Source organism: Rhipicephalus sanguineus, chromosome 1, assembly GCF_013339695.2.
Source record: "Rhipicephalus sanguineus isolate Rsan-2018 chromosome 1, BIME_Rsan_1.4, whole genome shotgun sequence".
NCBI lineage: Eukaryota > Metazoa > Arthropoda > Arachnida > Ixodida > Ixodidae > Rhipicephalus > Rhipicephalus sanguineus.
The window spans coordinates 124,093,769-124,121,634 of NC_051176.1; the positions used below are offsets into that span (position 1 = coordinate 124,093,769).

Sequence of the window (27,866 nt, forward strand, 5' to 3'; positions counted from 1 at the left end):
ACTGTTTTGCAACTCTGCGTAGAGGGTCACTTGCCACTTAAAAGCCTCTCTGTACTGTTGCCGGTGTGGCAGCAGCATCTTGGCATCCATCGGGGAGAAACACAAATTGTGCACACCGTTTGCAAGCGAAACGAAATGCAGAAATGGCGAACGAACAGGCATGCGTAGTGTGAAAAAACACGAAGACACTAGTGGGTGCACGTGACTGGTCACGTGGTTTAGTTCCAAGTGTTGCTCGTCCACACAGCTCTTCATGGAACGCCCACAGTGTGTCAACAAAGCGTTTCTATCATATGAAAACTAAACTTTAAGGTGTATCATAAAATAAATTCCTCTTTTTTAAGCAACTCGCTCTCGCAATGCATCTAATAGCTATTGCGGAATTATGCGTGCATGGTATGATACTAGGAGTAGACAGGCATACACTTTTTGAGGGAGCATCAACCAGTGTATGATTACTTTTGAACCTAATACACTCATCAGCACGAGTGTACACACACAGTTAACGAACCCTGTACATGGTCAAATGGGTTCACCAGCAGGCTGTAAGCACGGGCTGTACTACTAGTGTTGCCAGGTGATAGTAGTGGACTAATGCACGGGTGAATGCACGTAAGGGGGAAGTTAAAAAGCATACTTACGAAGGCACAAGGGGTGCCTGGAAACCGGCACTGATAGGCCTGGGTGGGGCTGCCGGGGGCGGCCTGCCCGCTGCATCGGGCCGCGATGGGATCACTGGGGCTGGCCGGCTGGCCGCCGCTGGGACTGGGGGGGGTGCCCGGGAAGATCCCACATTCCTCCGGGGACCCCCCGGGGAGGGAGGGGCCGGCCTGCACATCAGCAAATTGTCATGATCATGATGCCCAATCGAAGCTTCCACTGATAATTCAAAAGGACTTTTCAACCTCGAGGCCGTCATGTGTGCCACGGTCGTCATCAATAATCCCATCAATTTCAGATGCCTATTCGCTGCGTTTGTTGTCCCTGTGTGTCAAATGACGAGCAAAGTAGCTGTAGAGCAGTGGCACTATGTGCAATAACCTCTCACTTATCTTGCAAGAAATTGCAATCATTGAGGAAATGGATGTCGTCAACAAGGCCAGTATTTTGCAAGCAATCTCAGTTTGGGAGAAAAAGGGCATCGCCTCTTGTACCATACCGTTTGTTTCAGCACATCATAGAGCTCGCTCTCTACGATGAATGCACAGCCAAAACAAGTTCAAATGAATGCACGGCCAAAACAAGTTCAAAGTAGCCATCAGATTGTTATTTTAGCTGCTCGCAGTTATTTACTGCATTGCTATTAACTCTAAAATTATATGGGCATTCCGTGGTAAAGCCGACTTCTGTTGAACCAATGCACAGCAGAGACCAAAATACACGACGCCGTATTGGGTCTTCCTTTGATTCTTCGAACGCAGCTACTATGAAAAAAAAAATGCCGCAATTCAGGTTGCTACCATGCTTTCATCCATTTTTAGGCAAACCTGTTTTTGCAACGTGTGAGAGTTTTCGATATTGCACATTTATCGGGTTGAGTGGACAGAAGTGATATGGTTCAGTGAACACAAGATCTGGGTTGCAACATTCAGGACAACATCCATGGTTTTGATGGCAAGCTGCAGTGGCAGAATGTGCGCGATAGCTTCTTCAGGTCGCTCAAGCTCCACTTCCACAATACAATGGACCTCAGTCTTTTCCAGTTTTATGCATGATGCATGGCCGCTGTAAGATGACTTCAGAGAACACATGACAAATATAGTGCTTGCTAGCTTCACTCACCGTGGAGAATCAGGGGGTTGCATTTTGAGCCAGTCATCCTTGACAGGCGGCGGTGTTGGCTGATAAGATGTCTGCATGGACACATCGCCGATAATACGCAGAGCTTCTTTGCAGGCGTGGTACATGCGTAGCATCTCATCTCGCTTCTGTGCCTCTTCAGGACTCTCTTCCATGAGTTGCGTCTGCACGACACATGCCAACACTGTCAGTCACCATAAGGCATCAAAAAAGATAGAACGTTCAGACTGAAAAGAGCACCTGCATAGTACCTGTAGTTACCATGCTAACCTGTCAAGTTGGCTATGCAGAGCAAGAGAAGCAACGAACAGGAGCACTTTTCGAAACAGCTATAATAATTCAATTCTGGAGTCTTACAAGCCGGAACCATGATATTATGATATGATAGAGGGGCCTCCAAATCAATTTCAACTGCCCAAGGTTTGTTTTAATGTGCAGACGAATCTAAATACAAGAATGTTTTTGCATTTCACCTCCATCAACACATACACACATTCTGGGACAGCTGAAGTTTATCAGTTTAAAGTAGTAAAACAAGCTCTTAGAATACATAATGTATACAATGCTCAGGGATTAAAATTTTCAAATGCTGGCATGGTGGTTGGCATTTCTTGTGCCATCTGTGACCACTGGTTAATTAATCAAGGAGGGAAGAGGGGGTTAAATGCCTTCACAATATGCCACAAAGGCCTCCTCTTTCATTGTATTACCATAATGCATCAACTAGAAGGCCCCCCGCTCCCACCAGTAGCAAAAAATGTGTCAGCCACCATGTGGACCAGGTAACATTTCAATTGCAGCACTGTGCATGCATATCTGCCCATTTGTAGAAGATGCCACGACATTAATGTGGGCCAAATATCACAATTCAGCTGCAGCAACATACCCATATATTTGACATTTAAAGCAAATACCACAACAGTGTCTTACTTTATGTGTGAATTTTCTTCATCTCCACTTGCCAATCTTTTTTTTTTTTTTTTCATCTACCGTTTTCTTTTCCTCCATTTTGTGGTGAAGCACCTTCAGTAATTTTATTGAATTTTCGCTGTCTGCTAAATGTCTACAATCAGGCTACTTCTAAGCCCTTCTAAGCCCCTCTATTAAGTAAGCAATAAAGTTTTGGCAGGACTCGAAATGAGAAGCAAGGTTTAGCTCAACAGTAGCAGCCATGGCACAAACTTTAACGCATGTCCAGGAGATCAGAACCCTCAAAGTGAAAATAATAATAATAATAATATCTGGGGTTTAACGTCCCAAAACCACGATATGATTATGAGAGACGCCGTAGTGGAGGGCTCCGGAAATTTCGACCACCTGGGGTTCTTTAACGTGCACCTAAATCTAAGTACACGGGCCTCAGACATTTTCGCCTCCATCGAAAATGCAGCCGCCGCGGCCGGGATTCGATCCCGCGACCTTCGGGTCAGCAGTCGAGCGCCATAACCACTAGACCACCGTGGCGGGGCTCAAAGTGAAAATGTATTTATAAGATACACATGTCCAACTGGGACCTACTACAACTAGCAGAAACCAGAAAGCAACAAGAATTTCACCACAAACAATATAGCTCTTTTTTTATACCTACAATACCTGCATCTTGTGCAAAATAAGAGAGAAGTCCTTTCATTCATTGAAGTGCTGGAGTAACCTCTCTCCGCCTTCCTGGTGAATCAACAAACCCACAGAGGTACCGTAAAAGCTTGATAATTTAATATTGCTTTATTTCAAACTTCCATTAGTATTTCGCGTACAGTATTTTCTCACGTGTAACCCACACCTCAACAGCGATTCTTGAATAATTTTCTAAAAAGGAACCATGCGTATTGCCGCGAAGCTAGCTTCCTCGCATAGCTGTAAAGCACTGCCGTGAAGCCACCTTTGCAAACAGAAATTGGAGTTTTTCGTCTTGACTTTAGCTCAATTTTTTTTTAAATTTTTCTACAGGTTATACGCGAGAAAAATTTGTGCAGCCCTATAATTTACAATATAAAACACTGCATTACTCTAATAACCTGTGCTCACTGATCCAGAAAATTCATAGTTCCCGGTTGCAGAATCCACAGACTGGGATGACACGACCGCCATAACATGTTTACAGCAGCAACAATTGCCAATGACATCTGCAGTGCACAGAAGCATAATCCTAGATATTGAATTCTATGAGAACCATTGCTGGGCCTGCAATTCGGATGCCCCTGATTGAGCAAACACTAGATTCCACAAGTAGAAACAAGTAGGCCGTACAGCTTCATGCAGCAACTACGCTGCCTAGTTTGTGTGCTGGTGCACAATACATACGTGCATTTTGTCCTGGATACACCTACAGATTACAGACAGTGTCAAAGTAATATCACCATCAATGTGGTGCTTTAGCTATTTTGTTTCTCTTTTTTGTGTGTGTTGTTATGACTGGCAGTCGGTGGCGAGGCGCTGACCATGAGAATCTGCGGGCGAGGCGTTCTCACACTGCTAGAACACCTGCATCCTTCCACGAAATGGAATTTCTGGGACGACGAGTCAGACGGCAAAGCCGGAGACAATGGACCACCTGGGCTTGGCTTGGTACGCTGCCGAAGCCACCTGACGGGTATGTTTGGACGGGAGTCTCCGCAAACCCTTTTGCTGCCTTCGGGGAAAGAACTGCAGGAGCAAGCACGTTTTGCCTTCGGGGAAAGAACTGCAGGGGCAAGCACGAGGAACCTGTTGTCCTGCTTCCCCCACCTGCGTGCCGTCAACCGCCGGACCCTTGCTGCTTCAAGTGTGCAACGACCCCTCAGCAACAGTGAAATGGACTGTGCCATGGTGGGAGGTGTCGTGTGTGTGATTGGTGGTCATCAAGGAGGAGCCAAACTGAGGGGTTAAAACGACGGTGCTGAGTGAGAAATGGGGCTCTGAGCCCTCGGTAACAGGCTCATCCAATTCGCTCGTCGATGAACTCTTTCCTTGTCATGATGTAATTGAGTGTACGAAAAGTGCCAGTAAACTTGTTATTGTTTTCCCATCTTGCTAGCATCAGTTCCTCAACCCGGAGACTCGACTACGCTACCAAACGGAGTCCGGGTACGACGCTGCCCTATCGTAGCAACAACCTGGTTGCCGATGAGGGACGGATCCAAATAACCGGTCGCAACAACTGGTTGCAGCGGTGAGATGGATTCAAATACCCAGGCACAACAGTGTGTTAATAGTTACGTCACATATGTTATGTTTTTCTCCAGTGCTGGTGGGTGGTCTATGTACAGTTCCCACTAACTCTTTAAGAAGTCTCTGTACATGGGGGATGTACAAATATGTGCAAGACTGACTGCATCAGAAAGTATGCTAAATTTAGGAGGCTTTTTGAAAAGTGAAGGACTGGGGCAGAGAGGAAGATTCATCCATCAATGCTGTGAAGGATCCGTTTCCCTGCCTACCTACATCAAGGCTGCTTTGCTGAGTGCGATACAGGAACTAATAGCTACATGAAGTGCCACTCAGTGTAGCGTATAGAGGCAATGTACAAGCAAAATATTCAAAGATGTTTTTATGCACTACATTAATTTTACAGGTAAGTTTCATCCCTTGTAGTAATATCAGAAATGAACTTCACTGATGGATTGTTCCACACAACTAAGCACTGGAATGATGCAGTCTAACCTCATCCTAGCATACCCTTTTTTAATGAGCCTTCATACCTTCATTCAAAATTGTGTTTTCCGCAATTTAGTATTGTACATATGCACTGCAACTTCAATTTATGAAAGTCTGCCCACATCACACATGTACTCAGGGGGCAACAGTTTCCGGGACAGAACATTTGTGAAATAAACTTAGCTGGAGAACATAGCCTCAGAATAAAAGTTTCACCCTGAAGTAGTTTTTATGATCCACACAGTCATCCATTCAATTAGAAGGGTCAGTGATTAACAAAGCAGAAATTTGCATTTGACGTGGAGCCTGTGTCCTGGAAATTTTTTGTTTCTGCTAGTAAATACAGAGCAAACCAACAGGCTGATATATTTGACCAGTTATCAAAACAAACACACCAAGCAATGAGCACCTGCCAACCACACCACTTTTTTCTGTAGTGCCTTAATTATCTGCACACTCTTCACACTGGGTCATTCCACGCCAAACGTCCCAGACATTGCGCTCGACCCTCTCCAATTGTATTGTAAAAAATTGTGGACGTTCATATCAGTGCACTATTTGCCCTCGGAAAGTATTTCTAGGAAAAAAAATTTTTCTTGTCTGTTACAGTCATTTGAATTTTGCCGTAGTGGGTGAAACATAGGTTGCCAAAAAATACTCTAAAAAATACCATACTTTATGCAACGCCTTAAATATCTGCTGTTTACTTGAAAAGGAATGGCGCTATCTTATTATCGCCCATTGACGACTACTTTGGCTCACGATGTGCTTTGTGGTGAAGCAATGCTGCAATTCTGTGCCCATTTTGATTATTTTTTAAAAATTCTACGGACATTACAGACAAAATAGGACTATATCACATGGCTGGATAGTTGGCAGTAAGCGTGTCAAAAAAGTATTGAAGTCGATGACCGAGTAGTTTCGAAGTGGAAGGGGCGCAAACATTGAAAAATGTGTGAAATGCCTCACGTTCAGGCACATGTAGAGTGTTGATGCAGTCCAAGTAAAAATGCACGCTTGGTCTCGTTGGGAAGAGTAAACAAAGGAGATTTATTTGTGAAAGTTTAATCGGAGTGTTTCTTGTTTTAGGCGAGAAACAAAAATTTATGTTGAGCGTTCGCGGCGTGCCTGGGCGCGGGCCCGTAAGTCCGCTTCACTGCGCTGTCACTTTTCCTTGGGGCAACGAAAGTGTGCAGCGCCCACGTGGGTGGCACGATCGTGTGCTGCTGTGAATTTTCACGTTTCGACACGCATTCTTCGGCTTTCCGCAGGGCCGCCGACGAAGTCTCAGGGAAAACGAGGGATGGTTCGTTTAAAATATATTATTAAAAGTGGCTAACAGGCACCGGGAATACACTTATAATTCTTTTTTATGGGCAGCTCACCTGAATGTGACTCGCTTCATTCGTGTCTCGGAGCCGAATGGTGCTACGTATTCTTACGCTCAGGTCTTCGGCAGATGTGAACTTTGCTCCGGTGATCGCGTCGCAGAGCGAGCACACGGCACTCGAAGGTTCGTCTTTCGGCCGCATCCCTTGGCAACGCGTAAGATAAACATTGCGAACGGTGAGTATACTGCTATTGTGTCATATTTTAGACGGAGAACAACGGAAACCGAAAGCGATAAATATACAAAAGGACGAAGCCACCTTTAAGGCGGCTTCGTCCTTTTAAATGTCTATCGCCTTCGCTTAGTAATCGCAAGGCGATTACTAAGATGAAGGCATCGCATGCAGCGTGGAAGAAAGTTGAGCTCTCAGCAAGGTTTGAGCGCAATCTCTCTTAAAGGTACGCGCACGTTTCACCATTTCGTGCCATCATCATTGACCACTCTTAATGCCGGGCTCACCACCTACTCAGCAACACAGGTATTTCAAGTGGCGAAGACCATACGTCGGCAACGGAAGTAAGAACTACAACCTCCGCAGAGATCGAAAACACAACCCAACGTCTGCGCCTGTCGTACGTGTGCATGCAATGATGTGGCAATGAAATCGTGCTCTGCTCCGACTACTAACCGGCAGCTTTTAGTGCCCTTCCAAAACATTCTGCCAGCCATATGCACTGTTTGCAAGTTTTCAGCAACGTGAAAGCTCACAGCAGCACACGATCGTGCCACCCGCGTGGGTGCTGCATACTTCCATTGCCCAAGGAACAGTGGCGGCGCAGTGAAGTGGACTTACGGGCCTGCGCCCAGGCACGCCGCGAATGCTCAACATATCAATTTTTGTTTCTCGCCTAAAACAAAAAACACTCCGATTAAACTTTCACAAATAAATCTCCTTTGTTTACTCTTCCCAACGAGACCAAGCGTGCATTTTTACTTGGACTGCATCACCACTCTACATGTGCCTGAACGTGAGGCATTTCACACATTTTTCAATGTTTGCGCCCCTTCCACTTCGAAACTACTCGGTCATCGACTTCAATACTTTTTTGACACGCTTACCGCCAACTATCCAGCCATGTGATGTAGTCCTATTTTGTCTGTAATGTTCGTAGAATTTTTAAAAAATAATCAAAATGGGCGCAGAATTGCAGCATTGCTTCATCACAAAGCACATCGTGAGACAAAGTAGTGGTCGTCAATGGGCGATAATAAGATAGTGCCATTCCTTTTCAAGTAAACAGCAGATATTTAAGGCGTTCCATAAAGTATTGTATTTTTTAGAGTATCTTTTCGCAACCTATGTTTCACCCACTACGGCAAAATTCAAATCACTGTAACAGACAAGAAAAATTTTTTTTCCAAAAAATACTTTCCGAGGGCAAATAGTGCATGGATATGAACGTCCACAATTTTTTACAATACAATTGGAGAGGGTCGAGCGCAATGTCTGGGACGTTTGGCGTTAAATGACCCCACTTGCAAGGCTGTGAAAAACATGCACACACTTCCCTGAGCTGGAAATGATAAAGATTACTGTGTCTGCATGGCAGAATGGGGATAGTCCTTGGACACTGTAATCAACCTGCTGCATCATATCAGCAATATTAAACCAAACCAGGCGTTCTCAGAGTTTAGCTTGGTATTTGATACTAAGTACCATCCAGTATAGAATTATTCAAAACTGTGTTACCAGAACACAGCCAAGTACACTGAACAAGCTGTAAGCTTCTTCGCACATATTTCCTTCTTCATAGGGTCAAGAATCCTTCCATATGTCTGTGCATAACCTAACAGACTCTTTCATTCGATATGTAATGCATATGAAAATGCATATGAAACTTCTGTACATAGCATGGCAGTAAATCACACTAAAAAGTAAAAATAGTGGCCCTAGATCCTCACAGAATAGTATAAAATTGCTGAAATGAATTATTTCTTACCTGATCTCCTGAAGCATAAAGTGCAGCTAGTAGTTCTGAATAGATGAATTCTTTAGTCTGCAGAGGAACACAAAAGCACAAGCTCAGTTCAACTGTCTTTCACGGCAACTATGCCATGCAAATTACGTGCAAACATTTTACATTAAAGACATAATTTCCTCAAAAGAAAAGTGAGAAAAAGAAACAAAGTGAGAAAAAGAAACAATGTCCAAAAATAATTTTTTTAAGATATTGCAATAGCCCCACCCCCTTAATAAATAGTAAAATAAAAGCCACTGTTTTAACCTTACTCTTCAAGTAGTCATTGAATGCTGACCACTAGCCCCACATAACAGTATCGAGCTGAAGTCTGTACAGTGCTCAGCAAGTAAAACGACATACTTGAAGCACGTGGCTAGTGGTGCTCATGCCGTACGTGAGTGGTCATGGAAACAAACTGATGAATTGCAGTACACGGTGACGGCGAGAGCGATCTTGAAGCATGGCGACTGCATACGGCCAATATTTGGTGTGCATTTCGTTATGTCACCAACAAACCGCAAACCTTGGTTGCTTTCATGCTCACGCGATGTGCCGCTTCATGCAACTGCACCACAGCTGCTTTCAGGACCTGAGCTGATTGTGCATGCGTTACAAAGAGTTTAAAAGCGTATCTTACAAGATGTGTTAGCATGGCATATGCAGTGACGCTACCGAGGACTTCTGATTTGGAGCAATTTTTCCAGCAGCGAAATTTTCATTTTGGAGCACTTTGGAGCAGCAGAAATTTCCATCTTGGAGCACTTCAAAGCAGGCAATTTTGCATTTGGGAGCACTCTGGAGCAGCTAATTTCACATCCTAGAGTACACTGAATAATCAAGTTGCAGTTACATTCAAGCACTTAAATAATTATTATGGGGTTCTTATGAAGAGCTAGAAATATTTCGATTCGCTGCAAATCTCATGAAGAAAATCATCTGAGAACTCCATGTTTCACTCGATAATGCAAAAATAAGGGTGTCATGCAGTTCAGTGTTCAGGAATAACCTCTTCAGTGATTATTTTCAACATTAGCAAATAAACAGAATACTGGTTCAATAAAATTGTACTTTATGAAATTACACTCTGAATACATCTATGTGGTTATCAGCAGACGTGGTAGACAAACGCCGTGACGTACAACAGTGCCTCAATGCTAAAGAGTCACACTGTCCCTAATTCACGGAACTAAGACAACTGCAAGGCGAAAGCCAGGTTATTTTTCTTCTCGATAGATTGTATTGCTGGGTGCAACATGAAGTAGCTTCGCTAGTCTCAAAAAAGCCAACGTCCTCCGACACTCCCTTCCTTCTCTTTGAGGCGCCTCTGTGATGTAGCAAGATCATTCTCACAGTGCTTCCAGACTATCATTTGCGCATGCGTTGGGTTGCCTGGAAGATGGACATCCGCTTCAAGTCGAGCTTCCGCGGAAGTGTCCGAAAGTGCGTTCAATGGGGGATTACATGATATAACAAACATCGTCCTTTTTCAGCAAAGCTGCATATGGCTAGGACATTCCACTTGTACGCTGAAAACCCCCTAGTGCCTTCTAGGAAGCTGTGAAAAAAAAAAAAAGAAAAAAAAAGCTCACAGGGTCTCTTGTGCATTCGCCTAAGACGATTGGAAGGCGAAAGCCATCTTCCTCTTTTTCTTCTCACTCAATGTATTGATCCTCCCCCTCTCCCCTCTGCAAGCTTTCTGCACCTAACGTGGTTTTGCACCACCTCCAGAATCAGAGGCATTGCAAGCTTTCTGCACCTCGCCTGGTTTTGCACTGCCTCCATGATCGGCGCACCGATCGGAAGCCGTGCAAAGTGACGATGTCATGTGATGATGGTGTCATTACGTGACGTCACGATGTCTGAAGTCATGATGACGACACAAGTTTTGGTGATTGATGACGTCATCATATGATGATTATTTTTTGCATCCACTGTGTTGATGCTGCCGACGGTCAATTTTCGTGTGCGATGAGGCTTCTAAGGCTTTCACACTAATACTGCGTATTGAACGTTAAAGGGGTACTGGCACAAAAATTCTGGCCTCGCGTTTTTTTTGCTGCAATGCGTTGCTGGGGGCCTGTTAGTCATAACACGGCACGTCGTTTGCTGCAGAGCGCGACAGATAATTAATTACAAGCTCCTCATTACCGACCAGCGTCAGTTTCAGTTTCAAAAACAACAAGCGTCGGGTGCAACTATCACCACCTAGCGGGCGCAGCGCTTGGTCACATCAGCACAAAACTGTGACGCACTTCCGCGCGGTTGGTGAGCAGTCGCCGAAGGCTGCTGGAGCAGAGCGAACGAGGCAAAAAGAAATGGCGGCTATGACGTCATCATAACTTGTTGCAGCGTGGTCACGTGAGGGAAGTAGGGGGGGCACCGAGGGTCACCTTTCAGGGTGTCATTAGCGCGAGAGTGTCGGTCGCTCATGCAAACTTCGAAATTCATTTAATATACCTTCCAAGCCACATTCTCTTTTGATAGTCTGCAGTTGATATACGCATGTTCACGGGGACCGATCCCGCAGGCTACCTCGGCCGCGAAATTTTACGTCAGTACCCCTTTAACAGCCTGGCCGTTAACATGGCTTTATATCTTAACACTTTCGTGATCGCACCTATTCCCATCGATAGTATGTTATCGATGACTTCAAGATCAGGTTTTTGGCACTCTCTGAGCGGTTCTGGACAGCTAACGCAATACAAAGCATAAAAATAACATGTTTTTTATCACTTTTGTTTGAGAGTTTGTTTTTTCCACCATGGGGAGATTTTTAAAGCTCGTTCGCCGTCGGGTAGGCGAGCGCTCGTTGTTTCAGACTTCGCGTCGACGCCGCTCGCGGGTGCTCCACAGAAACGGCGAATTTTGACGGATTCCGATTAATATGAGCGGGAATCTCTGGATGATGGTAGCACCACAGACACGGAAGACTACTGCGATTCCCCAGGCTTCAGTACGGACGGCGAAAGTGCGTCAAACCTCCCCCGGAACATCAGCAGCTATCCGCCGGTAAGTTTCGTCTTTTCCTCGGGTCGTTTTATCGCTGCCGCGAGTTGATGTAAACGTATCCGGTGCGTTCTTAAAATAACAGTTGTTATCTGCAAGGTGTTAACTTCATTCGGGCGGGAGCATTTGGCACCGGCTGCAGAAAGAGCGCAATTCTTTTCGCGAAGACGGCGCGGAGCGGACTTTGACCCAACGCTCCAGTGTGCTGCGCGGCGGCGTCTTCGTGTTGTTTTTTACCGCAGAAGTCGTCAGAGAGATATGCAACCACACAGATAAGTATGCATGGATGCATACTTTCGAAAAGCCAACATACAGTGAGAGGGACAGATCCATGGAGGGAGGTTACTGAAGAGAAGATGAGCAAGTTCGTCTCACTCCATGTGTACATGGTAATCGTTCAAGTCCTGCGCTTGCATTGGTGTTGGTGTCGACGACACATATTTCGAGGCCTTCGTCCACCATCAGTGATGCCACGGAATAGGTTCAAGGCTTCTTTAGTGTCTCTGATCTGAAGAAGACCGTCGCATCCCACGAAAATCTTCACCATGTGTCTTCTCTATTGCAACACATGAACAATTTTTCTACGCTATCTTTTAACCCCGTCGGAACCTTTCAGTGGGTGAGAAAATGGTGAAATGTGAAGGTCGGTATGGTATTCGGCAGTATATGAGCGAGAAAGAGGTCAAATGAGGGTACAATTATGGATTTTTGCAGATTTGGAACAGGCTACACTGTTCATTTCAACAAATACACAGGAAAATTGAAAAATACCAGAGCTGCAAACTATGCTAAGAAATTTGAACAGAAAAACTTGTTTTTTTTCCCAGGACATGCGCAGCAGGCCTTTGTTTCTCCGCGTCAAGAACCTGCATCACGCGGTGGCATGATAGGCACTGGTGCCTATATTCTTGTATTTATGTAAATAATCTTTGTACTTACAGAGCCTATATTTCCACTATTATTATGCGAGGGCTTTGTGTTCAAAACGTATATTTCGATTTTTTTAATGTTTAACCTTTGCAGAGTAGCATTGATGTTTTTATGTATCTTTCTTTCTTTTTGATGCATTTTTCTTTGTTTGATCATTTTTTTTATTATATTCGAAATAAATTTTTGTTTGAAATTAATGCTGTTGGAAAGACCACTTCTTTCTCTATCGTTTGATACCCTACACTTTAGCATCAGGTATATTCTGTGGCAGGAAAAAAATATTTCCTGGACTAGCCAAAAACAACAGATTTTTCCGCGGTCACGAAAGTGTTAAACTGGCCTTCACCGTGTCACCTCTGTGCCATGCGCGAAACAGCTTCACTGATCATCCACCTCACAGAGTGGAATGCCTCCTCAAATATTTTCTTTTCATTGCAATAGCGATTATATGGACACTCTTGGCGAGTTTTCACCATCGCCGTTGCTGTTATTTTCCACATAAAGTCCAAATTGACAACATCACCCCGTGCATTCTAGCCGCGGGAAAAAGCTTGCGAGCGCTGGCGACGAATGCAGCTGAAGCGGAGACGAAACGAGCCGGCCGTCTCCGTCGCACGGAAGGCGCATGCGATAACATCACCCTGCATGCGAGGCTTGCCGTCCACTGCCCATCAAAGAGAGGAAATGTCTCTCTATGATGGGCCCGCCCGTCTTTCGTAAGGAGCATGAAGGGACGCCAGGGGAGGGGAGAGGGGACTTCATCGCTCGAAGGGCCCAGTCGCTGGTGCGCGCTATCTCGAGGCATCAGGAGACCGTTCGTAACTTGCTGTGCTCTCAATGCTTACTTCGCGCTTAGAGAACTAACAGCACGAAAACCGCTTTGGTTCCTGGAGCAGCCATAAGGGATTAAACCAGCGTTTTGTTGAGTTATGCGAGATTGGATCCAAAAGAGTTAGTGAGTTAGCTGCTAGTTTTACATTGCATAACAATACAATTTGTTGGTATCACATTCATTGCTTTACCCTTAAAGGCCAACTCCGGCGATTTTTCGAGGTCGATGGATCTCAGTGAAATTCGCTGGGTACGTTCCTTTGCACGTTTCCGTCATTTATGCCAAATTACAGGCTTGAGACATGCGCAGATTGTTTGCAAATGAATTTTAAAGATTTGTCTGCAAACGCCCTCCTGGCTTCCCACAATTATTGGCAACATTGTGTCTGTGACGTCAGTATTGGCAAGGCGGCGGAAGTGACGCAGCTGAGGGCACCACTAACTTCGGCGCTTAGGCCGCTACAGCGAGCGTCTGCTGTGCACAAGGCGACAGACAGCGTTGGTTTGGCCGGCGCTTCGCTGGTCGTCCCGGCTGTCACAGTTTTCATACTCCGCGCCGCCGTGACCGGCATGCCTTGCACGACTTCCGGTTCGTTCGTAACAACGTCTACGTCATACGTAGACAGTACACTCGGTTGGGCTTCGGTTTCGGTGTTGCGCTTTTTTGCTTATTTAAAATTATTCTCCAATTTGCCGAGTATTTCTGCTATCGGGCCCGTAACAGGAGCGTCTCAGGAACATAAAAGCACCATTACTTTGACATGGCCAAAAAATCGCCGGAGTTGGCCTTTAAACAAAACTGCGATTTTTTTTAACCGTCAGCTATTGACCCTGGAAAGCGAGGAAAGTGTTAACATGGTGTAGCCGCTTCCCAGTGGGCCATCAGCAACGGGCCCGCCACTGACAGCTGCACATATTAAAACCGAAATGCGGCTGCTCTGACCAACGGGCATCCTTTTATAATGCGACATTTAAAAAAAAAGCAAGCAAAAAATTAACATTGGGAACCTAGTACTCACGAGCCCAAAAGGGTGGGGCCTTTTAGAGGTTATTTACCGCAAGAGCCGTTACAAACCCGGATGTGCTGGTGGAAGGAATTACGAAAAAGCTCTTCTGGATGAAGATCCATGGATAAAGTATATTTGAGGAAAAGTGTCAGCGCGTTCCCACCGTTTAAACGCTCTTCCATGGACGCGAAGCATGGAAATTCGATATTGTTCCAGATATCGCTAGCGTTCCCAGATTTCATTCCAGAATGTCTAAAACAGAAGTGACAGACATTTAAGCGGCACACATGTAGTTATTACTGAAAATTGCTTTCATTACGTGCCGTGCGACGCTTGCAATGAGCTATCAGCAGCGTTTCTGAACAGACGACATCCAGTGCTGAATCGCCCCACACTTTCACACTAGCTATTGGCCTTGATGTCACGAGCCTCTGCAGAGAGTGCGTTTTGCCATCGAGCCAACTTGCACAACAGAAAATGTGTCGGCAACGTGCATGGCATCGTGGCTTACCCGGGACCCGCGCATCAGTGCTGTTTATTCAGTGGAATAATTCCTGGTCCGAGATTGCGACTTCGGCGGCCCCAAGATCAAGCTGCACATGTTTTGACGTGCTGGCAGTGCGATTGGAGGTGACAGACACTCCCAAACCCAAGACCCTGGTGCAGTTTCCATCGATATTATCAGGATGGCGCAGTAAATCCAATTTGGTGCACTTTGGCGCAGGAGTGGAATCGCTGCATATGGTGTCGAAGCAAGATAATGTATAATGTATCAGCTCTATACTGTGCGCTCAGGAGAACTAAGAGGAACAGGCAGAGATGAGTCACGTTAGATTTGTTTGTTTTTTTTAATAAGAAAAACAAATGCAAAAAAAGCAAAAGCTCCACATTTTTGGCCTTGTCAACCTAATATTAATATGCTTATATCAAATGCAATGTGTGCATAAAATACGAAAAATGTGTATTTGAATCTTTTATAACACGCACTAAACCTGCTCCTACCATGACAGCAACCATGACACAGCCACATTGTACGGCGTGGCAAAGAAGTGCAGTTAGAAAACATGGGCTTACAGTGCTTTGCAGCTTTTGCCATGAAACACACACACCACACTACTGTCGCACTGTCAACAGGATGCAGTGACCATGCATCACTAATGCCCTCCCTGAGTAAATACCACAATGCACCACCTCACTTTAATGAGTGCTCCCCGTTGGCACAACAAGCACAGGCAGGCACTTGCCCCGAGCATCGTAATCCCTGAGTACTGTTCATGGAGGCAGCTGTTGCAACTATGAAGCATCACAATCTTGTGAAGGTGAAAATAAGACAACTCAAGGGCAAGGTATCCACAAGCACTATGCAACCACAAGGCTACCATAGCTGGTTCCAGACCAAAGAAAACAGTAAGGTGATAAAAAAGACTGGTACGTGCTCTAGAGCAGGGGTCGGCAACCTTTTGAAGCGGAGGCTGAGTTGCAATAAGCCGACACGGCGGGGGCCGCATGGGAAATCGAGGGGTGGTGGTGGGGGTGGCATTGCAGGCAAACAGAGAAGAAAAATAGGCAAATTGACAATAATCGTTTTCTATAATTAACAGATAAAATATTCATTATCTATAGTCAGTAGAATAGGCGAATTATCAATAATCGTAAGACGTTGCCTGGTTAAGTGAGAAGGCAGGGTACAATACCAGCTGGAAGCGATTTTTTTTTGTTCCTGTCTAATGCTATTTGACCACAAAATTGCCATGTTGGCCTTCAGAAGGAAGTGACAAGTAGAGGGGTGTGGTTCTGACATCATGCCGGGGGCTGCATAATACTGCCGCGTGGGCCACAGGTTGCCGACCCCTGCTCTGGAGCCCTGTACGGGCCGATTTTACCAGCCCGGCCCAAAAGTGCCAAAGGCTTATCGGGTATTTACCACAAGCCATGACGACACAATTGCGAGACACTCGGGTGGGCTGGTGGAAGGCACTACAAAAAAGCTCTTCTGGATGACGAACCACGGAGGAAGAATACCTGAGGAGAAGTATCAGCGCGTTCCCATTGTTTACATGTTCTTTTATGAACTTGACATGCAAAAGATTCAATTCCATATATTTATTATTTTTCGCAGATTTTATTCGGCAACGTCCAAAAACCAAAGCGATGGACATTTTAGTAGTACACGGTTATTATTGAATATTGCCTCAATTACGTGCCGTGCTGCGCCCGAAACTATAAACCAACTATCTTTCTGGAGCAGCAGCAGACGTCAGCCGATGAATTACCACCAATTAGCCTGGAAGCCTCTGTGGAGAGAGTGATTAGCCGTCAAGCCTACTAGCACGACAAAAGCTGCGCCAACACTATGCACGGCATAGGGGCTTAATGCAAACACAGGCACGAGTGCTGTTTTGTCTCCCGAATAATTATCGGTCCGTGGTTGTGACCCCGGTGTGTCCCAAGATCAGGCTGTACATGTTTGGATGCGCCGTCAGTGCAACTGCCAGGGATAGATGGCATCAAATTTGAGACTCTGTTAGGCCCAGTTTGGCAACTTACATAGATTTTATAAGGATGGCACAGTAAATCGTATTTGGTGTACTTTGACGCAGTTGGCGCAAGCGTGCGATCACTGGCACCACCCCTCAAGTAAAGGGCGTGCATTAAGCACTGACAATAACTCCCAGACCGGCAAACCCACATTGTGGGAACACATCTTGACAACAGAATGAAGAAATGTAAAGCAATGGCAATGCTTGTGGGCTTCACCAAATTTGTCAAAGCTGTTTCAAAAGGACAACACTTATAGTCTGATACAACTTAAGAAGTCAGGAGAGACCCTGCCCAGACGACCGAAGCGCGGCAGCCGATCGCCTCCACGACTAAAGAAATAGTCCCGCTCATGCACGCGCCAATGTTCTCCGAAGGCGGAGCCACCGGTCGTCCCGCTTATGACGTCAGTCCCGAGTGCGCGCCCATTGGTGCAGGCTTGTGTTCATCCGCCTTTGAAGAGGAAATGCCGCTGACTTCTAAAGTTGTATCCGACTATAGATGGAATGAAATTTTAACCCTTTTCATACACTAATCTGGGCAGCGTACCGTTACTGTGCCATTGCGTGCTTACCATTTCTTTACAAGATACCCAAAAGTGTATCAAGCTTAAAATTATGCAAGGACAGGAATTTATATAAGGTAGTTTCTTAAAGTTACATATAGCATACCTGTGCCTACTGACTTGTATGAGACCTTGGCCAGTTCAGGGCCCTACTCAGGCCCGAGCCCAAAGCTCATGGGCCAGAGCCCAACCTGGGTCCAATACAACAATTCCTTACTCGAAGCCCTGCTGTGCCGGACTCGGGCTTTCAAGCCAGATCTGACCTTTCGGGCCAGCTGGGGCCCGTGCAGTGTTCTAATGTGCTTCAATCATGGTTTAGCTACTTCCTTTAAACAGCCAAGCTATCCTACTCAAGGAATGTGAGCAAGGCAATATTTGTCACTATTTGAATGCCCAAATGCATAAATTTGTTACATTTCATTATACAGCTGCATGAAGAAAGGATTCTCACATTGTTGATGGTGAGGTGCATGATGATCTTGGGCACCAGGTCACGGAAGGTCTTGGTGATAATGCGCATGTAGGAGTCTACCAGGTTACGGATGGTCTCCACCTGGCGTTCAAGCTGAGGATCCATGGACGATCCACTGCCTTCCGAACCCACGCCATCTGTGCCCCCTTCGCCATCGCCTGCAGCACTCTGTGCCCGCTCTGGATACACACCAGCTCGCAGGAATGATGCCTTCCACGAGTCCACCTCCTCTTGACTCTCGCACGATAACTCCAGCTGCTTGTAGTCCTTGTACACGTTCCTCCAGTGGGAGCCAGCAACAGTCTTCCAATCACAAGCTGTCCTCTCATAGCCCAGCTCATTTACACTGGCCTTAACACAACCCTACACCTTGAAAGTTGCATAAGCAATACTTCTCTTTCTTTTTTTCAATTCAAACATAGCATGACAGCAGTTTCTTCATAGCCTATTTTTTATTTTGTATGAATATGAAGTTCAGAATCTTTCAAAATGACACTTCCCTCTATAGGCAGCAATTAAAACTTAGGTTCACAAAGTATGTGAACACCATGTAACACCATGTCAAATATGAGCCAATTAAGTAAACGAATGCCAGGTTAAATTTGTAAAGTTGAAGATTAAGCCAGCTGGTTCAACATGATTAAGACTACAGTGCAAATATGGTAGTTTCTATATCCAAATAAAACAAGAATGAGTAGGCACATACACAGTGGGCACAGTATCCGTGCCTACTCGTCCTTGTGTGTGTTTTATTTGCGCTGTAGTCTTGAATGTTAATTTTGTAGTGCTCGTCAAAAAAGCAATACCTAAGCATAGGCGTGCGCACTGGGGGGGCAGGGGGGGTGGCCGCCCCCCCCCCCCAGTCACCTAAGAGGGGGGGCGCAAAATCTGCCACATACATTGACCCCCTAGTCACTTAAGTGGGGGGGGGGGCGAAATCTGCCTCGTCCATTGGCTTAGTAGGAGGGGGGGGGGCGCTGCGATGAACCTTCACCCCCCCCTGATGGGGAACCTTGCGCACGCCTATGTACCTAAGTACTGCAAGCCGGAAAAAACAGGTTCCAAATATCCAAATGTGAAAGCACTGATAGCATCCCAACCGAATATTAACACTGAAACAGCGACATATTAGGAGCACAACCAAACACGCACTTAAGATAATTCACCTCAATGTTGCCTGCAAGATTCCCAGTGAACTGTGGTTCCATTTGAAGCCATAAGTAGGGGTATATGTTTATCGAGCTCTTGCCAGATAGCATTGCATATTTTGGGGAAGTACAAAAGGGAGTGTGGTGGACAGTTCAAAAGAAGAAAGTTGCCAAGAAAACTCAACGAACTATGTGTGCTCTTGCGAGGAAATACTGTATTTACATACTTAATTTTGCTAAGTTACCACTGGCTATATAAATATGTTGCTCTCATTACTGTACATCCCTTGAACCTAAGTACAGCAGGATTGCAGTTCTCAGTACTATAACCACAGCCCTGTTGATTCACTACATAAGCTGCCATAATCAAGAAAAACAGTTCATCATTTTGGCACGGATAATTTGTGAAAATAATAACCATTACATATAGCCCATTCTCCAGGTCATACCACGAAGCACATAAAAAGAAAGATAAGGAGAGAAGCTGCCTTCTTTCAACAGAGGTATGCTAGAAAACTACATATATAGTGTTACGAGTACGACAAATACTGAAACAAAACTCACTGTTGGTAATTGCATATGCAATGTTTTTTGTTTAATTTGTGTAATTGTGACAGCGTAGAGATGTCAAGATATAAAAGTTTCGTTTACTCCTCTGCTTCCTTCAACCTAAGAGTGGGGTTACCATGCAGGGTGGCATGCTTCATGGAAAAGGCAGTCGGGAACAGGGTAGCGCAACAGGCAGAATGACTCAAAGAGTGTATGATCGAGCACTCTACAATGGCCACTGCAACGAAGTTAAAGATGCTAATGAAAGTGCTTGCTGTACTACTGTAAATAATGTAAAATGAAGTTACAGTACTTGCCACATCAAACAGTGCTTATGGATTTCATTTCAGACTAAAAATTACAATCACAATTTCATGAATAACGTAAAAAAACCTTTTTTGAACTAAAAGAATGTTGCAGCACAGTAAAGAAAGTTACCTTTGGTCAGGGTTGAAAAGTGCAAATGTGTTTCTTCGAGACATAAAACCAGCTTCAATATCCTTAATTTTCAGGCCATCCAGAGGGAGCATGTATTTCTTGTCCTTCTCCTAAAATGTTGAAAATGACAAAATTGAAATACTATGAAAATAGCTATGTCCTGTAAACTGGCCGCACTGTGTAACTAAGCTTGTACAAACCAGTGGCATTAAACAAGGAAATAAGGTACCACTAACGCTACCACAAAGACCTGTGAAAGCTGTACATTAAGGAACTCCAAAATAACATATAAATTTAAAAATAATCTGAATGTATTCCATATAATGGACTAATATTAATGAGAACTAAGAGACAACTAACAAAGAAAAACGAGCCTTTAAAATTCCCCTTCTTTCGTTCATTCATAGTAAGGGTCTCGTTCTGACAGACTTCATGCCTTCAGGTAGTGTGCGAGGGATTATAGGTCAGCTGCCAGCTTGTAATAAGATCACATGCTACACGACGCCAGCAGGCAGCAACACTCGCCGTCATGGCTCCAAGTGGCACCGATTAACACTCCCAGGTTTAAATGCATAGATATACCCGATAAAGTGGACGGGAGGATGACCGCCACCACTTTACATAACTTAAAAAAATCAAGAATTTCATCACTGCCCTACTGTACTTGAGGTAAAAAAATTGTAAGCAAAAGGCAAATATGCTTGCCTCTTCATCCTTGTACCACGAGATGGACTCCGATGTGAGCACGAACCAGTAGTCCCTAGAGCCACCCTTCATGATGCCCAAGTTGTGGATGCACATCCACCCCTTGCGAATCACCTGAAACAAATGCATGACGAACGACATATTAGAAAACTTTACTGCCCTTTTTCACTTAGCCACATATCAGCAAACAGGTCTCAAAACACCTTTAGGCCATAGGCAACATGGCAAAAACAATCCACACAATTTTCATTCCTTCAGATATGGACTAAAGAAATCCAGAAACAACCACAGAAATTTTCCTACAAGATCAGTGATCTATGTAGCAAGTGAATCCAATTTATGAGAGCCTTATGAGCCAATTTATGAGTGTTTAACAGCATTATTTGTGCCTCTTAAATACAAAAGCACACTATGTAGATAACTTCAACACTAGGCAACATAATGCAACATTAAAACAAAGGCTATAAGCAACCAAGGCTGCTACTTTTTTTTTGTCCGGCAAATGTTTCAACACACTCAGCAGCTACTAAGGCACATGCTTTAAAATTCAAATAGGCATTTTCCAACTTCAACTGCAAGCAGCTGCAATTGAAGCACTGACTTAAATGGTCTGCCTAGATGTGCTTAATGCAAGGTGTGCAAGTTCAAGCAAAAATGCAATGCTGTGCTCTCAACAGCCAAGTGCTTCCAGTGAAGACTAGCACTAGCACATGGATGCTAACTGTGTATGCAGGCATATCTGTCCTGCTGTTAAAAATGACAGGCTGCTTGACAAAAACTGGTGAAAGGTGCTTTCTTGCTTATCTCGATCACACACATCTCCCTCAGGAACAAGTAGAAGAGGCAACTCAGTAACATCAAAGTTTTGGCTTGTTGGTTCTGCATAATTCAAGGTGAACAGCGCAACTTCTTGAATGAGTATGAAAAATTTAACAATGCTAACAAAGACTGCATCGGTGTTCTTTTCATACCTTTCACCTTGAAATAAAACAAAAAAACTTTGCAGGCCACATCACCATGCAAACCTTGCACACTGTGCCTAGTTATTTCCATCCCAAGCAAGGTGGCTACACTTCTACTCAGGCAGGCCTGTCCAGCAACAGCCACACTGCTCAGCTGTGTGCTAGCTCTGTATTTTGAAAGTCCCTTAGATTTGGCTACACCTCTCGTATTATTTCGGAAGCATGGCACTTTCATTCTCACATTAACAGCAACAGCCAGTTCACAACTAATTCATGGTCACTTTACACCTGCTAATTTGGATGTGCAGGAATAGTACAAGCTCTCAGCAGCAGACAACATAATGCACAGCTAGCTGATAAGTGGGACACATATTAAGATGCTCTGTTTTGGAAACAATCAGTTGTAAAGAGTTGAGTCACAAATTTGGTGGGTAAATGATTGTGCAAACACAATGTGGGCAAGTAATATTAACACGCGAGCGCAATCGGACCATGTTCACATCGCCTTCTCAATCACTAGCCTGGCTTCGCTTCTCGGTGGACACCTAAACCGCGCCGCAAGGAAAGGAACGTCTGTGCACATGTAAATTGGCCCTTTCAAACTATCCTAGAATGCCTACCACAAGTACAGTTGCGAAGTGCCCCCTATGACATAATTCTTCCTTTTGCGAATTGACGAGGTACCCACAACGCATTCGTAAGGCAACATGCACACCTGCACAACTGTACACGTTGTTGATAGGCATGTGCGAATAGTAAACTTTAGGTTCGAAGCAAATAGTGATTTGTTCGAATAATTTCGAATCGCATTCAAATAGCATATATCGCATATTATAATGAAAAATGAGCATATTTGTCATGACCCAACTAACCTGCACAATATTTTTTTAAATTGAAACAAGGCATGCGCAAATGTCATTCTTTTTTTTTTGGTTCAAAGGAAGTGGAAGCAATTTTGAATAGTAGCAGAATTTGACTTTCAGCAGAATGCAAGTGATAACCTGTAAAATATGCTAAGTTTTAAAATTTACTACGCTTAGCGTATATAAGCCAGTATAACAAGGATTTAAGCTTAAAAAATAATGAATCGATGTGAGGCTAACATGTTCATTTAACCTTGAAGTGGGGCTTTGCGGCAGTGCGGATTTTTTCTGGAAAGGTGTATTCACGGTATGGCATCCCTCCACTGTAGTGAAACCACGTTCACAGGGGGGTTACATGTGGACTAATACACACCTATTAGTTCATTTTGAATACTTTGAAATTACCAATAATTTAAATTCGAATCGAAGCGAATTCAAATACTGTAATACTCGTTCGTGCTCGAATATTCATGTGTCGAATACTGTGCTCAAACTAGGCTTATGCTCAAATATTCGCACAAGCCTAGTTGTTGAGGCTGTCATTGATAATGATAATTAATTATGCACAAGTGCTTTGGTAATTGGTGGGTCTTTAAACCAACCACTCGTTGTACAATTCACATGTTTTGATGCCTGGTGTGATTCTACACTTCTGCCATGCAATATATTACATGCATTAATGGCACTCCTCGCACTACCTAACATTCACACGGTAAAAATTTGGTGACATAACCTTGAACCACTAGAGAGTAATGTTCAGTCCAAGAAGGCTACATAACATTCATATAGTGTTTTTTTTTTCGATTGAAATTTCAAGCACAGGCGTGGCTCTGTGGTAGAACACCTGCTTTCCACAAAGACGTCCTGGGTTTGATTCCCACTCAAACCGAAGATTTTATTATTATTTGTTTATTTGTATTATCTCAAAATTTTGCTCATGGACAATGCTGATTTTTCCCTCGCAGCTCACGATGCCAACACAAACACCGGAATTTCTGCGAAACGAGCTCTTTAAAGCTATCACATTAAAACTGCAACACATGCAACCACCGCTCATCGCAGGCCGTGCCCGAATGTTTAGGAACCTCCACAATTATTTTAGACAGTTCTGATAACATTTGAGTGCACAATGTGAGTGGCTTAGTTTATTCTGGGAGCTAATGCGAGCACCAGAAATAATGCTGGAACGTTCGGTCTCACATGTACGAAAGCCATCGTGTTTCACCGACAATCAGATTATCAACAACCGACGACCGTGTTCGTCGCTGTCGTTGCATTATGAGTGTAACTTCTTTTTCTGGGCCCACGTTTGCCCAATAGTTTCATTTTTACCAGCTTGAGTGCATTCTTCACCGTCACAACCACGTGACAATGTGCTAAATTTTCTGCAAGCAAATCTCACAATGTGTTTCCCTATGAAGAAGTTCAGTCAACAGCCACGACTAATTGGCTGCTTCAGTGTAGTATGTAACAATTAGGGTTGCTGCAAGAACATAAAGACATTCGCATATGAAAGTGCATACTTCTCAAATACTTCTCATACACCTCAATTGAGCATACTGCAAAATTTGCTCATTGCTGTACTTTTCTCCTCAACCTGCACGGGCCGAGAGGCATGCAGGTGCTGCATCACACTTGCATAACATTTGCTCGTGCAGCACCATACGTGGACTTTTTAATACTGGCTAAGAAAGAGCAGCCAAGCGAACAGACCTCAGTTTTTCATTAGTCCTCTAATAACTGGGCTTGAATTATTCACAACGTAAAGGTCATGTAATTTTTTGAAACGATAATTAGGTCAGTGTCTTTGCAGAGTTAAGAAATGCACAGCTTTGGACAAGACGGTGAAGGATATGCAAGACAAGCCCAACATGACCTTAAGCATAGGTGAATTAAAGAGTACACTATGCGTTTCAGCTCAAACGGGAATAGTAACATGTTCAATGGGCTTAATATTTTTGCATAAAAAATATCTTGATTTTTTTTTTTTCAATCAAAACCTTTGAAGTGCTGTTTCAAGGTGCCAAGAGTGCTACCCTTCATATTCAAAAAGAGATGACAGATAGGCATACAAGAGAAGAACGTTCACCGTACAAAAGTGGAAATAAATATGGAAACTTCACATGAATTATCAATGGAAAGCCCATGCTGAAACGCATGTGATCAAGACAAGCATAATAGTGGAGCCATTTGCCATTTCAGAGGAAAGCAGCACATACACGAAGTCCTGCAAGCACAGCAAGGTAAGAATGCACCACTGCTAGCTTTAACACAAGCTCACGGCAGTAGGAAATCGCAACAATGTGATTCAGCTGACGCATGCACAAGCTACAAGCTTTCGAAAATGGCACCTTGCATGTGACTACACAATCATCCTGTAGTTATGAAATCGGATCTAGTCGGTGTATAGAAAAAATGATAAGCATGAATCTCAACTTGCAGCAGGCCATAACAGCCCTAAATATATACCATAAAAGAAAGGCCTCAAAGTTATGTGCAAGCAGTGCATTAAGTCTCAAAACCCTCGCATGATTACTTTGCTAATATGGCAGCATAAAGTGTGTTTGCAAGTGTGTGGAACTTAGTTCAGAGGGAAATTTGCAGACAAAACAAGCAGTGCACCAAAGACTGACACCAGTAACAGACTCCTACCACTAGAACCAGCCATACCTTAGTAGCACAGAACATCAACCACAAAGGCTTTGACCAATACAAATTGGACATAAGAGCTCCAAATGACAGTGCATATGGCATATTAATGGAAGTGTAAGCAAAATATCACAGCAAAAGGAACACTTCAAAGATAGTTCACTATATGAATTACCAGTATCATCTTTAGGTATCACTGATGAAAAATCGGTGTACTGGCTTAATTCATGCAAGAAGAATTTCTAAAGCAAGGGCACCTTTTGAGAATCCCGAATATGACTGAAGAAAAAGGTTGACTTGGAATATGCAGAGGCAATTGTACAAGTCATCTTGGTTTACGAAGTGCCGCTTGCATGGCTGTCGCAAAACTCAAGAATTGTGATTTAACTGTGCTTTAATCAACAGTGAAATTTGACCTTTTCCCACATAATGATCGCACTCTAAACAGCGCTAGACACCCACGACGATTTTCAAGGTCCCGCAAGCAAAGACCTTCGAGATCTGTATTCCTAGATGGTGCCTATGACGCCGTATTCAGTAAAAGTAAGGCCTTCAAGATCTGTGTTTGTTGCTAAGAGCTGTTGCGTTGGCTCATCATTTCAGAAGCTTCCATGCCATGCTTCCCGCGGTCTGGTTGCGATTGCATTTCTTGTATTTGTGAGCCATCGTTGTAGTGCACCATGCCATAAATGAGCGTGAGACGACTTCTAAAGAAGGCTCTTTTTCTGGCATGAAAACTTTGCTGATACCATCTTAAATTTTGATGACGTTCAGGGAAAGTGCCCCGCCCCCTCTACTTTACCGGTAATTTCAACTTGCTGAAAGGGGGCACTTCCTCAGGATTTCACGGTATTTTCCTTAAATTTTTTGCTATTTCAATATGGAAAATTTAAGAAATTTAGCAATATGCAACCTTATATTAGTTGTATTTGTGACTCAACAGCTAGGAAGCCCTGCACGAGAGCAAATACCAATTCCTTGCACGTTTTTCAGAATAAGCATGCATGTCAATATTCAGAATCTTTTGCAATCCAACCTAGTATTGTTGCATAAATGTATTTACATATACTGGCACTTGCCTTGCAATGTATTTTTTGCACTGGATGCCTGTTGCCACCTTTTCACAATAAAGCCACAAATTGCACACCGTGGCAGAGCAAATGGCCAAAAATTGTTTTTGCACATTCCCAGTACCCGAACAAGGAGTTCTCTATAAGATTCCATTTTTTTCTTCAGATAAAGAATTGCGTCACATAGGTTAATCAAGCTCGAATTGTAAGACGTACGCTCGGCTACTAGTGGAAAGAAGGCATCCAACATACCCACAAAGTGGCAATAACAGAGGGAAGGTTGTATTGCTGCACAAGGGAGCTATTTCAAAGGTGACAGCACATGAACACATGTAAATTACTTTCCTCAAAACAGGGCCAGTCTTTGAAACACTTTGATACCACCATGTGTGAACATGCAAGTGCTCTCTCTTAGCACTGCTGCATTTCTTCGCTCAGCTATATAGTGTTGAGGACAGGCTCTAAACCACTGACTTGTTTAAAGCACCTAAGCTCCAGTTAAAACTTTGCATATCTTTGCACATTAACTGCACAAATTACTGATCTAGAGATTGCCAATATGGATACTTGAGCAGTGACTATGTCAGTGTGATGAACATAGCTTTAATTTTAAATATTGGGAAGAACGTTGCTTTCACTGCACTAAGAGCACAAGTAACAAAACGAAGGCTTCAGTCAAACTATTTTGTTCTGCAATGATGCTTTCCGGTTTGTATCAATGTTAAAAAATTAGGATAAAAATGCTAGAAATAAAAAAGGCTGTGTATGTCACCTACGTAGATGATAAAGTAGAAAGCTTACAATAAAAAACGGTCAGATAAATTTATATAAAGTAAAAGCACATGTCTAAAATTACCAATCACTAAGATGGTAAGTGCACATTTCAGAGGTGCTTAAAATGTGCGCTTTCCAGTTTCACTAGTTTTATCTACAAAATAAAAGAAGGCATCAGCAACTAAAGATATCAAAATAATTAATAGTCAATGACCACATGATGACTGCAGGCAATCTTGCAAGACAAATACACAGTTTCAACATGTAACCAGATATTAGTAACCCAAGTTGCTCCACAACTGCAGTTATAAGCATGTATGTTACCGACCCTCTGCAATGAAATATTTAACCAGCTAAAGTGCCTCTTACTACACAGATATGGAGTGCTCTCCGTGCAAAATTTAATGTTTCAATGCAAGTGGAACACCACAAACTCACAAAAAAATAAAAGGTTTTAAACTGATACTGACAAGACATTCTCCAGAGATGTATGCCAGTCTGACAACTGATACATTCAATACAGTGAAGCTGTACAAGTAAGTTTGCACATCTTGCTCAAATGCAGCAGCAATTGT

General features: G+C 43.8%; 1 protein-coding gene across 3 annotated transcripts in view; it reads right to left on the bottom strand.

Moving 5' to 3' along the window:
• The window catches only part of LOC119397290 (dynamin), a 75,510-nt gene that overhangs the window by 13,161 nt on the left and 34,483 nt on the right, over window positions 1-27,866 (bottom strand). For all 3 annotated transcript variants that reach the window (XM_037664741.2, XM_037664728.2, XM_037664763.2), the window contains 6 exons: window positions 20,974-21,087; window positions 20,269-20,378; window positions 18,113-18,413; window positions 8,764-8,820; window positions 1,783-1,964; window positions 642-830 (listed from right to left, as the gene is read on the bottom strand). In XM_037664741.2, the coding sequence (XP_037520669.1) occupies window positions 642-830; window positions 1,783-1,964; window positions 8,764-8,820; window positions 18,113-18,413; window positions 20,269-20,378; window positions 20,974-21,087 (953 nt within the window). The remainder of the gene's footprint in view (window positions 1-641; window positions 831-1,782; window positions 1,965-8,763; window positions 8,821-18,112; window positions 18,414-20,268; window positions 20,379-20,973; window positions 21,088-27,866) is intronic.